The sequence below is a fragment of the Schistocerca americana genome, chromosome 5 (assembly GCF_021461395.2).
Source record: "Schistocerca americana isolate TAMUIC-IGC-003095 chromosome 5, iqSchAmer2.1, whole genome shotgun sequence".
Lineage (NCBI taxonomy): Eukaryota > Metazoa > Arthropoda > Insecta > Orthoptera > Acrididae > Schistocerca > Schistocerca americana.
The window spans coordinates 226109760-226124225 of NC_060123.1; the positions used below are offsets into that span (position 1 = coordinate 226109760).

Consider the following 14466-nt stretch of genomic DNA (forward strand, 5'->3'; position numbering starts at 1 on the left):
GATGGTGCCTTAAAGAAGCTGTATTTTTACCTCTGACCTATCACACATGTTAATTTACTCCTGTCTTTGTTATATTTAACCATCAGTTGTCAAATCTGACATAAATTGGTAATTAATTTTTGGACTTGAATTGACGTCTACATTTTCACTCTGTGAGTTAGTGACATGCTCAGAATTTGGTGGTCTGTCATTTTTGCAGTTTTAAAGATAACTGCGCAATTTTTTGGTTACAAACTAACTTTTGCATGATAATTTCAAATATGAGATTTGTTTTACTCTACTGATAAAGCTCTTGATATGCCAGGCATGGTTACACTTACTCCAACTTTTTCCCATGTGGGACAAGTGTAACCAATCGGCTGGCCAAGTGTAACCAAGGGGGGGGGGGGGGGGGGTTTACACTTGCCCCAAACAAACTTACTGGGACAGATTTATTTATTTAAGCCGTAACCTTGTTTTTGCTATCACACTAGATCAACAAAACTGGCCTTCCTATACATACGGATACCAGAATACTTGATGTGCTGGATTTGTAGGCCTACTGAGTTTGTGTGAGATATATTTTATTTTTTATTTAAGTCTACTATATTTATAAACCACGTTTCCTTTTATAAAATATAACACATAACTGTGAAGAATGCCACAATTTCAATTACAGTACAGTATGTGAAGCATTGTTTGATTGCAACAATGTTGAGCATGATAATTCATTTCCGTGTTGTCTTTTCATATGTGTGCTGGTGTATTGACAGGTTGGACTACTGAGCGCTCATCAGCAAGGTTAGAAGGTATTTCTCTTAGAAAAATTAGTTACACATGAGTAAACCTAATCTTTCATAACTTATCTATCCCATTGTTAAATTGTTTTATTTCATATTTGTGACTTAGTGTGGTAGGTCAAGTTTTATCTGTGAAACATAAAGTGCCAAAATGGTTAGGAACTACCGGAGTAAGACTAACCATGCTACTTCCTACACAACAGAACAGTTTTCCAGTTCAACTGATGATATACAAAGAAGAATTTGTACAATACATCAGGCTAGTGCTAAATATCAAATACCCTACTCAACACTTCAGAAACACATAAAAGGTTCTCATGGTGTTAAAAGTGTTTCTCAAGGACGATCTACAGTAATCCCATATGAAAAAGAGCAGCAATCAGCAAATCAACTGACAACTTTAGAAAAGTGGGGGTGGGGCCTAAGCAGGAAGGAAGTTTTGGAATTGGTTGGGAAATATGTAAGAAGAAATAAAATACCAAACGCGTTCAAGAATTGTATACCTGGAGAAGACTGGTTCCTGGGGTTCAAGAAAAGGCATAAATTGCCTATAAAAAAGCCACAGACCCTTGAATATGCATAAAAAAGCAGGCTCTGATCCTTTCATCATTGAGGGGTATTTTGATATTCTGAAAACAAACACCCAGAGACTCACGACGTTGAAAACAAACCAAAGCAGATGTTTAATATTGATGAGACTAGTTTCTCTCTAGACCCAACAAAAACCAAAGTTATTGGTAAAACTAATTCTCCCTCTCCAAGAATCACAGTGGGACCAGCTAGGGAAACTACCACTGTGTTGCTTGGTGGTAATGCAGATGGGGACAAGCTGCCTGCCTTAATAGTATTCAAGGGTAAGAATGTCTGGGACACTTAGATGGCACCACCACCACAACGTCCTTTTCCTGAAACCTGCTATGCTGCTTCAATAAATGGATGGAGTCAGACATTGTTTTAAATTATTTTGAAAAATCTTTTTTTGAAATTTTGTGGTCCACATAGACCTATCCTTCTAATCTATGATGGCCACGATACACACATTGATGACCGTGTGATTAAAAGTGCTATTGAAAATGATATTACAATAATAAAGCTGCCCCCTCATTCAAGTCACATCCTGCAGCCAATGGATGCAGCAGTGTTTAAGAGTGTGAAATCTACTTGGGACCAAAAGTTAACTCGTCACCAGAGACATCATCAAGGGGTAAAAAATTAACAAACGTGACTTTTCCAATCTCCTCACTGCTGTATGGAATGAAACACCACCTGAATTGTTGAAAAGTGGTTTTCAAAAAGCAGGAATATTCCCTTACAGTAGAGAAGTAATTGATAAAACTAAATATGATCCGGAGGCATATAAAAGATATGTAGCTCATACAAAATCTTCGGCAGAAACAAATCCATTGCCAGCTCACGATAATGCAGCCATAGACTGTGTGGAAGCTATGTCTCTAACAGAAAGTACTCAGATTTTTGGGAAGCTTCCAGCGAACAACCTCCAGAATTTTATAGGCCTACATCTACAGAGCCCTGCAGTTCTCCCAGTATCAGACAGAGTTCTTTCTCAACCATTCCCGAGCTAACCAATGTTTCATTATGTTCTGGAACTTCTGATTGTCATTTGGAAAGTTATTATTGGAAACAGTCCCACTGGTAAAACAAAGAAGAAAAGGATTGCACCAGCAGCTGAAGTTATCACTTTTCAAGATGCCATCTATAAAGAAAAAGATTTTAAAGGAAACAAGAATAATAAGAAGAAAGCAAAACAAAAAAGCATTATCGACATAAAAAAGGGCTTGGTAATGAAAAGTAAATCTTCCAAACAAAGTGCTGTTACTTTATCCGAAATGGCATCTCGGATTGTTGTGGAAAAAAAATTCCTGATTGCTCATGTGGGTAACAAGAAAAAAAGACTGGAAGTTGAATCAACAAGTGAAGAAGGTGAAACTGAAGGAGGCCTATCTTTAATAAGTAGTGATGAAGAAAATGGGACCATAATAACACTGGACGATCTCAGAAAAGAAATGATAAACTGTGAAGAAGAAGAAGAAGAAGAAGAAGAAGAAGAAGAAGAAGAAAAAGAGGCAAACTTTTTTGAAGCCAAAGACAAAATTACAGTTGTAAACTATGTTCTGCTAGCTTTTGCAACAAAATGTAAGAAAGTTCATTTTATTGGCCAAGTTACCAAAATTAGTGCTTTAGGAGATCCAGAAGTGATTTTCCTCAGACGCAAAAATAAGACAAAGCATGGCACCACATTCTACTGGCCTGATAGAAGAGATGAGACACAAGTTCCATCCTCTGATGTCATTTCAGTGTTGCCTGAGCCTACTTTGGGTCGCAGGGGAGACCTGACATTTGGTGTTACATTTGATTCATACAACATTCAGTGACTAAATAATAGTTAGGGCCTAAGTGTGAATATAATAAGTTGAATTAGGGCAGTTTAGCATTAAACACAAATTGCCAACAACTTTAGTTCAATTACCATGAAAAATAATAGAAAGTGAACTTATAAAGTGAATTTTTCTTTTCTCTTGATACTAGATATTTTATTATTTTTGTTAAATTGCCTACTAAAGAAAAAATATTACTTTTGTAGAATTTGAACTAATAAATTACTGGCCTAAAACAAAAATAAATCATCTATGAAGCATTCTGTTTCAGTGTTTTATGGTTTAGGCTAACACTTATTTTTTAGTTCAGCTGACATTTTCTGTGTATTTCATAATATACAAAGAGGCGTGTGCAACAAAGTTCATATCTTGAGTAAAATTTAAAATATTTTAATAATTTAAAAATCCTCAAATTCAGTAAAAATTGGGTAATCAGGTCACTTACCCCAAGCCTCTTTTACAATGCTCTGTATGGGCACAACAATGCGAGGTTACACTTGCCCCGAACTATGGGGCCAGTGTAACCTCACAACACAAAATTTTGAAAACAATTATTTGACCATGTAATTTTTTTTCAAAAACAAAATGTATATTGTTTAAAAGTCAATAAGTCAAACTTTAGGCATGAGAAATTTGAAAATCATATCTTCAATAACAAGTTGGCAATTTGGTGTCAAAGCTGAACTATGCCAAAACATGGTTACACTTACCCCCTAAACAAAAATGTGCCACCAAAATTTTACATAATGGCATACGTGGCTGGTCTTCTGTGCCTGAAATTTTTCTAAGTGGCTGGTCCTCAAAGAATTAAGTTTCAAATGAGAATCAAACACTTGATGATTTAAGAAATTCATCACACATTCTCACAGGTAACGTAACTTATCTTGTTTAACAGGAAATTCACTTTGAAAATAATGATTCTCAGGAGGAGGAGGAGATTAGTGTTTAGCGCCCCACTGACAATGAGGTCATTCGAGACAGGGCACTATCTCAGATTAAGGAAGGATGGTGAAGGAAAGCCGCCGGCCCTTTTGAAGGAACCATCCCGGCATTTGCCTTAAATTATTTAGGGAGATCATCGAAAACTTCAATCAGTGTGGCCAGACGCGAGTTTGAACTAGTCCATCGTACTAATCACTGCGCAAGTAACGCTTCTCAAACCACCATTCGCAATATTTTCCCACAATAATTTCCTGTGACCTGTTATAAATGTAAACAGTTGTGACATCACGCTCATCAGACGCAGTTTGTTGTTATGAAGTATTGCATAGGCTTTGTCTTAAAGCATTTGACACACATTTTGCTGTCAGCAGATGCTTGTGCGTGCACTGATTTTTGTTGTTGCAAACAGCGCATGTTCTTTGCAACTCATGTTTTATTTTGGTGTTATTCTCTCATTTATGCTTTATTGCTGCAGTTATTTTCTGCAGTAGCAGGCTAAAGTAAAATTCTTTGTTGGAGTATAAGATCTTACCACTCAAAATTACAAAAATTTAACTGAAAACTAAAACAATGAAAAATTCCCGGAATCCTTCAAAATTTCTGGGATTTTCCTAGATGAAAAAATTCCCATATTTCATATTAAAACTGAGGAAAAAATGTAATTTCACTGATTCATTTGTCGGAAATAATTAGTTAGAACTGCAAAGGTTAGGAAAGGAGGAGGGAAGTCCTTCTATGCCTTGGAGGTGTTAGAATGCTGAAGGAAAAGTGTGAGGGCAACAAGTTAGTGCGCCAAGAATAGCACAGTCAATATTTATCTAACTACTGAGAAGTAAAAGTCCTGGAGGGAAAGCAAGGCAAAATTACTAGCATGTTATTATAAATGAGCCTTGGATGGGAGATTTATCTGCATATTGCATCACACCACAATGTGGAATGTTCTAAAAAGCCTGATAGTGAAAGTAATAAATTTATGAGAGCAGACACGTTCAGAGTACCAGGTAGGAGGACTGGTGGCACGTGTAAACACGTTCAGAGTACACAGGGGGCAGGTACAAAGGCGCGCGCGTTAATACGCCCAGAGCAATTAAAGGGTTAACACTGCCCTGCATAACTGCCACAGTATATTATCACTTTGTCACCTCTTAGGCAATGTACAGATTGTTTAGGGCTCTACTACTGCACGAATCAATTTTTTTACTGTGGTGATTCAATATATGTGTGAATTTCAATGCACATGTACTAGGAAAACATCATGGACCTACGTCATGCAGCCCATGTTAGGGTCCTGTTTCTAATCCTGAAAATCTGAATATATCCATATAAGCAAAAAATTAATTATTTGACTTTTTAAATAACATTAATACTCAAAGTGTTCAATGACTTGAATCAAATTATTCAATTAGTCTAAAAGATAATGCAGAACATAATTGGGTCCGTGTGTCCTGAAAATGGAATTGCTGCTTAAAATAGTTAGTTTAAATTTTCATTCTGCTTTGAAATTGCTTTTGCTTAAATTATCAATACAAAATTTATTTGTACATTTACATGTATGATCAGTGCTTCAAAAATTGCTTTTGAATGTTATATCACTTTTAAGGTTCTGATATCCTAAGCATTCTGTTGTTCATCAGAGATGTTTTGGTGACCAGCCAGTAAACATGGTTGTATGAAAAGGTTTCTTTACTTTGTTGATGCTTAATAGTAGGGAGCTTTACTGATGCCACTAACTTGTTCTTGTTTAATTCCAAGGTTATGAGCTTATATTTATTTCTGAGTTCTTAAAGTTATTGACAGCTACTCTGAAATTAGCTGTCTGATTTGACTGATGACTGACTTTGTTTATCTGATCACATACTATTACTATTGCTTGATGAACCTCGGTTCAAGACCCGTTTACAGTTTCACTCCCTCTCTTTTTTTTTTAACACAATGCTAGTTAAGGAAAAGAGGTTAACAATCTGACTGCTTTACCCCTTCAGATGCATGATCACCGTCACTTAATCCTTTAAAAGGAGTTACACTTACTAGATTTTGTAATATATGGCCTCACATTGCATTTAGTACAAGACATACTATAAATTTCTGTGAAGTTTGAAGGTAGGGGAGACATACTTATGTTAGTATGTAAGGGTAGATCACAAGTTGTGCCGAATACCTCACTAAGTAGAGCATTAGCCCACAGAAGGCAAAGGTTCCAATTTAGATTCTCTGTGCGGCACACAGTTTTGCAACCTCACCTCACTAAGTAGAGCATTAGCCCACAGAAGGCAAAGGTTCCAATTTAGATTTTCTGTGCGGCACACAGTTTTGCTCTGCCATGAAGTTTCAAATATGTGCACACTTTGCATTAGAGTGAAAGCATCATTTCGAAAAAATCTTATAAAGCTTATTGCACAGAGGCAAAAGCAGAGATGTCGGGAGTTAGACTGAACCTACAGACACCAGTGGCCAGTATGATGCCCTCCCAAGTGAATGCATCTATGCTTTTCAATACAATGGTCTATAAAACCCACACTACTTACTTCCATAGTTCACATAGGATCATATTAAGACTTTGTAAAATGAGCAGATGTGTTTCACTTGTTCCTCATAGCCTCTGAAAGCAAATTTCAAAAAACTGTACTTTCAGTATTGTATTCTAAAGCCGAAAAGGGCTAGAACCTGGCCAGCTTATAGGGAAGTGAGACCCTAGAATACTACCAGTTATGCAAGGATTACAGTTCACTGTGAAATATGAAGCATGGTAGAACTCCATACAATAAAAGTAATGTAAAAAAATAAAAAAAAGCTTAGGATATTTAGCTTAACACAGAGGCTTAAGAGCAATGGAGAGAAGTGAGGTAGTGCTCCAGTATAAGACAAATCTGTCAGCAATGTAACAAGCATTCCTTGGAAAGAAGGTTAGAGTCTAACATTTCATTGACATCAAGGTCACCAGAGACAGAAATATACCTTGAAATACCAAAGGGTGTGAGGTGGCGAAATTGTAAGACAATGGATTCACATTCAGGATAATGAAGGTACAAAGGTTCAACTCTCAACTCCCCATATTGCCATATGGATTAAGCTTTCTGTTGTTTCCCTAAATTGCTTAACGTAAATGTCACCATGGTTCTTCTAAATAGGACATGTATGATTCTCTTCCCCGCCCTTCCCTAAGCCGAGCTTGTGCTCCATCTCTAATGACCTCATCACTAACTAAATGTTAAATCCTAACCTGTCTTCTTTCCTTTGGAACATCAGTATAATACTGAGAACCCAAAACACAGAACACTGCTTCTGTGACCGGATCAGCATATGTAAGTAACCATTTCAGCTGCATCTTATAACTCCCCCAGTTTTATTTGCCTTAATATTTACTGTCTATATACTTCTTAATTGAATTTAAGTATTCACTTTATGGTTGAGTTGACAACCCCCCGCCCACACTAAACAAGTACACTATCTTGAACTACGATCCACATGGGGTACAGTGAAGTTGCCTCATGTGAAGTGGTTGAGAGGAGGAAGAAGGAAGAGGAAAGGTGACAGCTAGGAGAGGAGATGTTGCAAGGGTATGGGGCACCAATGAGTCCGACCTGGTTCAGGTAGACAATCTGCATGCGGCAACAATGAAATGCAGGAGTGAATTTGGGGATGGCAACATTGACAGACGAAGAGGGAGATCATGGGGCAAGAGCGTGGGAGTAAGAATTTAAGAGTAAATTAATGGACAGATGTGTCAAACTAGAGTTAAGTAGTGAGAAGTCTTATTTGAATGTGTTTCATTGTATTTCTGTGACCACGTGGCTGAGGAGGAATAGTTTTCTTTCACTACTCTTCACACTCATTTTTCTTCTTATCAGTAACTATATGGGCAAAAAACTTTTTCAACAAGGAAATGCTAATCTTGAATAATCCATTTTCAAGTTTGTCCCTTAATAGTACACAATTTTAAAGCAGAAGTTATGCTTCATTTGTTTGGAGTAACTGATTTGTTAAAGTAACAAAAGCTTTTAAGAGTTTCAACCCACTGTTACAACATAGAAAACAAAGTCATAAATTTTTGGTGTTTACAAAATACTCACTTAATAGCTCTGCATGTGAAGAACACTATACGTTTCAGCTTCTTGTTATAGAAGAAATAATTGAATGACCACAAACAACCATCCTCCCCAAAAGGATCTGAAGCCAAATCTGGGTTATAGCTGCAAATAAAAAGTAACTGCTCACCATTATCTGAGAAATACAGCAATAATAACAGTTAATTTTTTAAAAATAAGTTTATATATATATATTTTGACATGTCCCACTGCTGAAGTGATACATTGTACTAAATTTCATTTTCATATTTTGCATAAATAAACATAACAAGAAAAGAAAGTACGTTGAAACTTTTGTCTCTCACTACTGACACGTAGCTAGTTAACTACTGCAAAATATGAATCAGAGAAAGATACAAGATACTCTGATATTTTGTTGCAAAGAATGTGATTATCGTAACAAAAGGATAATCTACACTTTATTGTAGGTTTCTCATAAATATACAATAATGTAAAAATTATGAATCATTCAAGCACAATGAAAAAGTTAGTCCATAAGAAAAAAATATACAGTGGGACATTGTGTGTCCTCTCTTGTTTCAATTCAACAGTCATAGAAAACCTACAAAAACTCGTGTTGCACACTTTCAGTTTCGATTATAAGGAATGTTTATGGATGTACAAGCGCCAGTTTAATGTGTGTACATTCATCCAATCCCCAGATTGTGTGGAAACGAAAAATATGGCAAACATCAGTAAAAACTTTGTTGATGAAGTAAAATCATAAGGATAATCTGAACTTTATTGTAGGTTTCTCATAAATATACAATAATGTAAAAATTATGAATCATTCAAGCACAATGAAAAAGTTAGTCCATAAGAAAAAAATATACAGTGGGACATTGTGTGTCCTCTCTTGTTTCAATTCAACAGTCATAGAAAACCTACAAAAACTCGTGTTGCACACTTTCAGTTTCGATTATAAGGAATATTTATGGATGTACAAGTGCCAGTTTAATGTGTGTACATTCATCCAATCCCCAGATTGTGTGGAAACGAAAAATATGGCAAACATCAGTAAAAACTTTGTTGATGAAGTAAAATCATATACCTTTTTACCATTGTAGTTATTATCCAGTAATCATTCCAAAGGACTGGAATGTTAGGTTTAAATGACAACGAATAATCTTGCTTCTATCCCAACATAGTCTGCTAACCAGAAGCTAGTTTTACACATAACTGAAATCCAAATCTCAAAACTAAATAATACTGTATACCGTATTTACTCGAATCTAAGCCGCACTTTTTTTCCGGTTTTTGTAATCCCAAAAACCACCTGCGGCTTAGAATCAAGTGCAAAGCAAGCGGAAGTACTGAACAATGTAGGTAGGTGCCGTCACAAATAACTTCTGCCGTCAAATATATGTAGTGCTACACAGACATGCTTTGTAGGCACAAAGATAAATACTGGCGCCAAAACCTCGGCGTCAGTAAATAAATTTAAAAAAAAGAAAAAAAGGTGGAAGACGAGCTTTTTTTTTCTCCGCCCCGAGTTTCGACCACTGCATTTCCATACATTATCCAACGAAGTAAATACAAATTCCGTATTGTTCATCTTCGAATGTAGCAGAATTTCAATGTACTACGAAAATCCGACTGGCAAGACTGTTTGGGATGTTTGTCAATATGGCCAACTCTACGTTCTGAATTTTTTACTACCGGTGAGAAGAGATGGTTGCTAATAGTAACCTGATCAAATGTGAATCACATGCAGTATTCTCTTCACCATAAGAATAATACAAATATAAACATTTTGTCATGTATTCTTTCGTGTTTGCTGCTATCTCATTTAAATCCTGTCTGCCTAATAAACTACGAAAATAGAATGAGACAACAGCAAACGCGGAAGAATATACGTATCGTGTCATGTTTATATTCGTATTATTCTTATGCCTAATAGTGATACAGTCAGAAATGAAGCACGGCAACTGACTAGATTTTTAAATCTAAGATGACTCTAATTTCTGTGCAGAATTTGATGTACTAAAGCAGTGGCCGCAAAGATTTTCAAACGGAGAAAAATTTTCGCCTAACTCTCAATCAGAACATGTTCTATCATACGCAGTCTATTACTTGGTTCTTGTTGATCATTATCAAAGAAAGCAGCAGTGTAAGTAACAACAAATAGCAGTCTCTTGCCATTGTTTCACTAATGAGACGATTCCTCTCTTTTTTAAAAAAAATGTAAGCGGCGGTAGCGCAAACAAAAGCAAGCCATGCCGTGAGCGGCGGCAGGTTGTAAACACGCACTATCAGAATGCGACAAACAATGCATGACACAGTACAGTAATGCATTTTCAGCTTAGAGTGATGTAAACACCTATAACAAAGAAAACGGCACTTATCAGATCAAAGCAAAATAAGCAATCGATTCAAACCAGACGAAGCACGTAAAAAAGGAAGGGTACCTGTATAAATACGGACGGAGCGCCTGACGCATAGCAATGGCTACCTGGTAAAGCTTAACTGTTAAGGTTACGACTCGAGCCAAACTACTGTAGCTGTATCGTCATTCATTCGACCTAAATTGTGTCTCATATTACAATGGACCAACTTTGTTTCGATTTGGAGGTGTGGCCTAAAACTTCTCTCTCCCCTTGAATTTCCGAGTCTCAAATTTCAGGTGCGGCTTAGATTCGGGAAATTTTTTTTTTCCTTTATTTCGAGTCTTATTTTTCAGGTGCGGCTTAGATTCGAGTAAATACGGTATATCCCGTGGTATATTTCTTGGGTCTGCTGAGAGCAGAGCAGCAAACCAGCCAAACACACCTTGGATTACCATGCTTAGAAAACCTAGAGTCACAATATATTTATCCACCTTTATTTTATTTTATTTTTTTTCATAATGGCCCCCCCCCCCCCCCCCACACACACACAGTGTCTACTGGGACTCAAGTCATGTATTTTATGATACACAATTATCTTTCTTAATGATTTCAGTAGCTACAATGTAATACATAAATGTGCACAGCACAAAATAAAAATAACTAATCTAAATGACAGTCTTATGCAAATTCATGAAGTAAATCAGTGCCTCACTCTCTCAGCCTTTGGCATAATCTTAAGATCTCAGTTTTATTAATGATGCACTAGATTTTAACTTTGGATTATAAATATTTCACTTAAGAACTAACTATCAAAAACTTTTTTTGTACACAAAGCCTTAACTAGCAGAGGAGAAAAAAATATTAGTAGAGTATAAAACTGGTGATACCTTATTATTTCAATTTCTAACCTGTAAATGTCACACTCATTCAATGATATCTCATCATCAACAGCAGCCCACAGCTGAGCTCGCAATGTACGATACTGTTCACCAGCTGTTGCATTCAGATTGCTGTCAACTGTGTTCATCACCCACTACAAACAAAATAACATAAAAAAGTAATAAAGTGTAACACACACAAATTACAAGCTTACTTAAGAGGGGCTACTGACAAGTCTAGACTATTAAAAAGAAAAAAAGGAATTTTTCTGTCTATTTTAAGAACTATTTGCTTTAAGCCCCTTTAGGGATCTTCATCTGTATGGTCTTCCTTACTTTCTTATTAGAGTATTTATTAAATTACTTTCTTTGGGTTCCCCCAAAAAATTCTTTGCCTTGCAAGAGCTAAAGTGTTGAATAAGAGAGGAAGTTAACAGAATTCAAAATCAAATGGAAGAAAACGGTTGTTCCAGAGTTACTTTGATACAGAGGAAAAATATTACTTGGCTACAGAATTTCTGACACTTTCACACAAATCTGACCAAAACTTTCTTTCCATGCACAGGACAAAGCATAATTAACACTTTGTTCTGAAGAAGGTATATAATTCAATGTCAAGAATGCTGGAACTCAGTTCTCATGACAGCACTCTACCAGATGCAAAATCTCAGAAAAACAATGTGGAAATTGCTACACGTTAAGTCAGGTCATACTGATAACGGTTCAACACTGTGTTCACTTCAGCAGGAAACACAACATTATGTAAATTCTTCCTATCAAATGCCCTACTATTTCTTCAGAATATGAAGTGCAATCACATGTGTAGATAACTTTCTATATAAACCCTAAAGTAATCACAGTAGATTTATTTCCCCACACTAACATATCCTTCAACACACGAAATAGCACCATATGAGCTAATTTTTTCTCTCAACATGACTTGGCATAGGCCGTAACTCTACCCAGAGCAACACAGAACCAGCGTGCTTTCCTTCCCCACTGGTATAAGAATAGTGCGACGGACATATCCCTGTCGTATTTTGCTGTCTTTTACCTAATGTGATTGCACACCATCCCACCCTTCTATAAACCTGTCAACAGTGGACCCTATCCCGAATCACAGTATCACGACATTAGAGAGAGAGCTGCATATATGTGAAATTACATCCTACTGATCATACTGCCCCAAACAGATGAAAGAAGAACTTTTTCAAATTTGCAAGTCACTGTTATGACACTGCAAATATACTGGACAGCAAAGAACACACTAAAAAAAATTGTCACCCACGAAAAGAGGATACAGCAGATTCTTTCACTAACAGAAGACATAAGTATAGTGGCACATGCAGTGTAAATATGCCTAGAATTTAAAAAGAAAACAGCAAACAGTAAGTGAAATACATTAAAAAATTGAGCGTAAAATTTATGACAAATTTGGGTTTAGGCAATAAATGGCGACTGGGTACTAGAGCTAAATGGGAATACATATTTGGTATTTATTTATTTTATACCAAAGAATATTATCAAAACAGACATCCAAAGTGAAGTAAATGGGTACTACCACCTACTGTACTAGATTTTCAAATGATATTGCTGTAGTGGCCGATACTGAAATAACATTGTTTATTTACACAGTATCACTTAAAAAAAAAAAGAAAAACAAATGCTGCACACACAAGAGGAAGAATTGTAGCAGCAAACCATATTTTTTTTACAGAAAGAACACATGTACTGGTAAACAAGTCACTTAATATGAAAATAAAAAAAATATTTTACTATAGATTTCATCCGAGGAACATTATATTTGCAGATTGTGGCAGCTGGATGCTGTTGACAACTGACAAGAAGTTCTTTGGAGTGGTGGCAGTATCGCTGTAGAGAAGACTAACGAAGAAAAGCTAAACAAATAAAATATCCAATGAAGAAATTTTTAAACTGACAGAGGAAGGAGAAGACTCATGACTAGTATACACAAGTGGACAACAAATCATCTTGGCTATTACCAAAACCTAATTACATCTACAGTGAAGGTTAAGGTACACACTGCAAATGTTTAAAGGTAACATTTTGAGTAAAATGAGAATAGTAGCGGCAAATTTGGAAATTACAAAAAGCCAAAATCATCAGGAAATGATGAGAAGATGATGGTGTTGAAGTCTATTTTCCCAAGCTCTTTCAGAAGAGACATTGCAGTTACTCTGTCTACAATGTAGTAATGTCACAAGATGCACAGATTGTGCAAATCTGTCCACTTATAAAGTACAATTTGAACACAACATCATTATTATTACACTGCACTATTTGGTGAGAATTCTTCAATATGTCATAATTTCACAATTGTTACTCTTCTTTTCTCAGAGGCAGCGGAAGCCAGCATTGCCCGTCAATACAGGAATGGAAACTTACAGTCTTATGAAATCAATAAAAAAACAGAACATCTGTTCACCTTCATTTCCCTTTAAAAACAAATATTTATGGCCTTGGTCTTTTGCAACCTATTCACAAGGAAACCCTACCTCCTCCCTCCCCACCACCAACAACAACCAAAAAAGTTAGACAATAACATAAGGTACAAGTCATTTCTTACAATACTGGAAATAACAACAATATTAGGAAAAGGAAAAACTGCTACTTACTGTAAAGATGACGCATTGAGTTGCAGAGAGGCACAACAAAAAAGACTGTTACACGTTATATCTTTTGGCCAAAGCCTTCTTCAGCAAAGAAAACACACACAAATTTTCACACAAGCAAGCACACCTCACACACATATGGCCACGGCCACTGGCAACTTAGATTGGAATGTGATTGTCACTTGAACAGCAATCTGTAATGAGATGGAGAGCAATGGGTCATGGAAGGGGGGAGGGGGGGATAACAGGGTATGGATGGGGGGAGAGAAAAGTGCTTCCTAGCAGGGAGTTCAGGGACTAGAGATTACCAGGGCTTAGACAGTGATTATAGAGCAGAATCTGGGAAGAAATGGTAGTGGTAAATGAAGCATGTGGTTACATGTGTACTTTTAATGTTACATTAAGGGGTCAATCAGTTAAATGAGT

The 14466-nt window shown here is 36.3% G+C and overlaps 1 protein-coding gene across 1 annotated transcript in view; it reads right to left on the reverse strand.

The window, feature by feature from the left end:
- Positions 1-14466, reverse strand: part of LOC124615422 (repressor of RNA polymerase III transcription MAF1 homolog) — a 75552-nt gene that overhangs the window by 27292 nt on the left and 33794 nt on the right. Inside the window, exons 4-5 of the mRNA XM_047143295.1 lie at positions 11438-11562; positions 8188-8307 (exon numbers count right to left, since the gene is read on the reverse strand). Of these exons, the coding sequence (XP_046999251.1) occupies positions 8188-8307; positions 11438-11562 (245 nt within the window). The remainder of the gene's footprint in view (positions 1-8187; positions 8308-11437; positions 11563-14466) is intronic.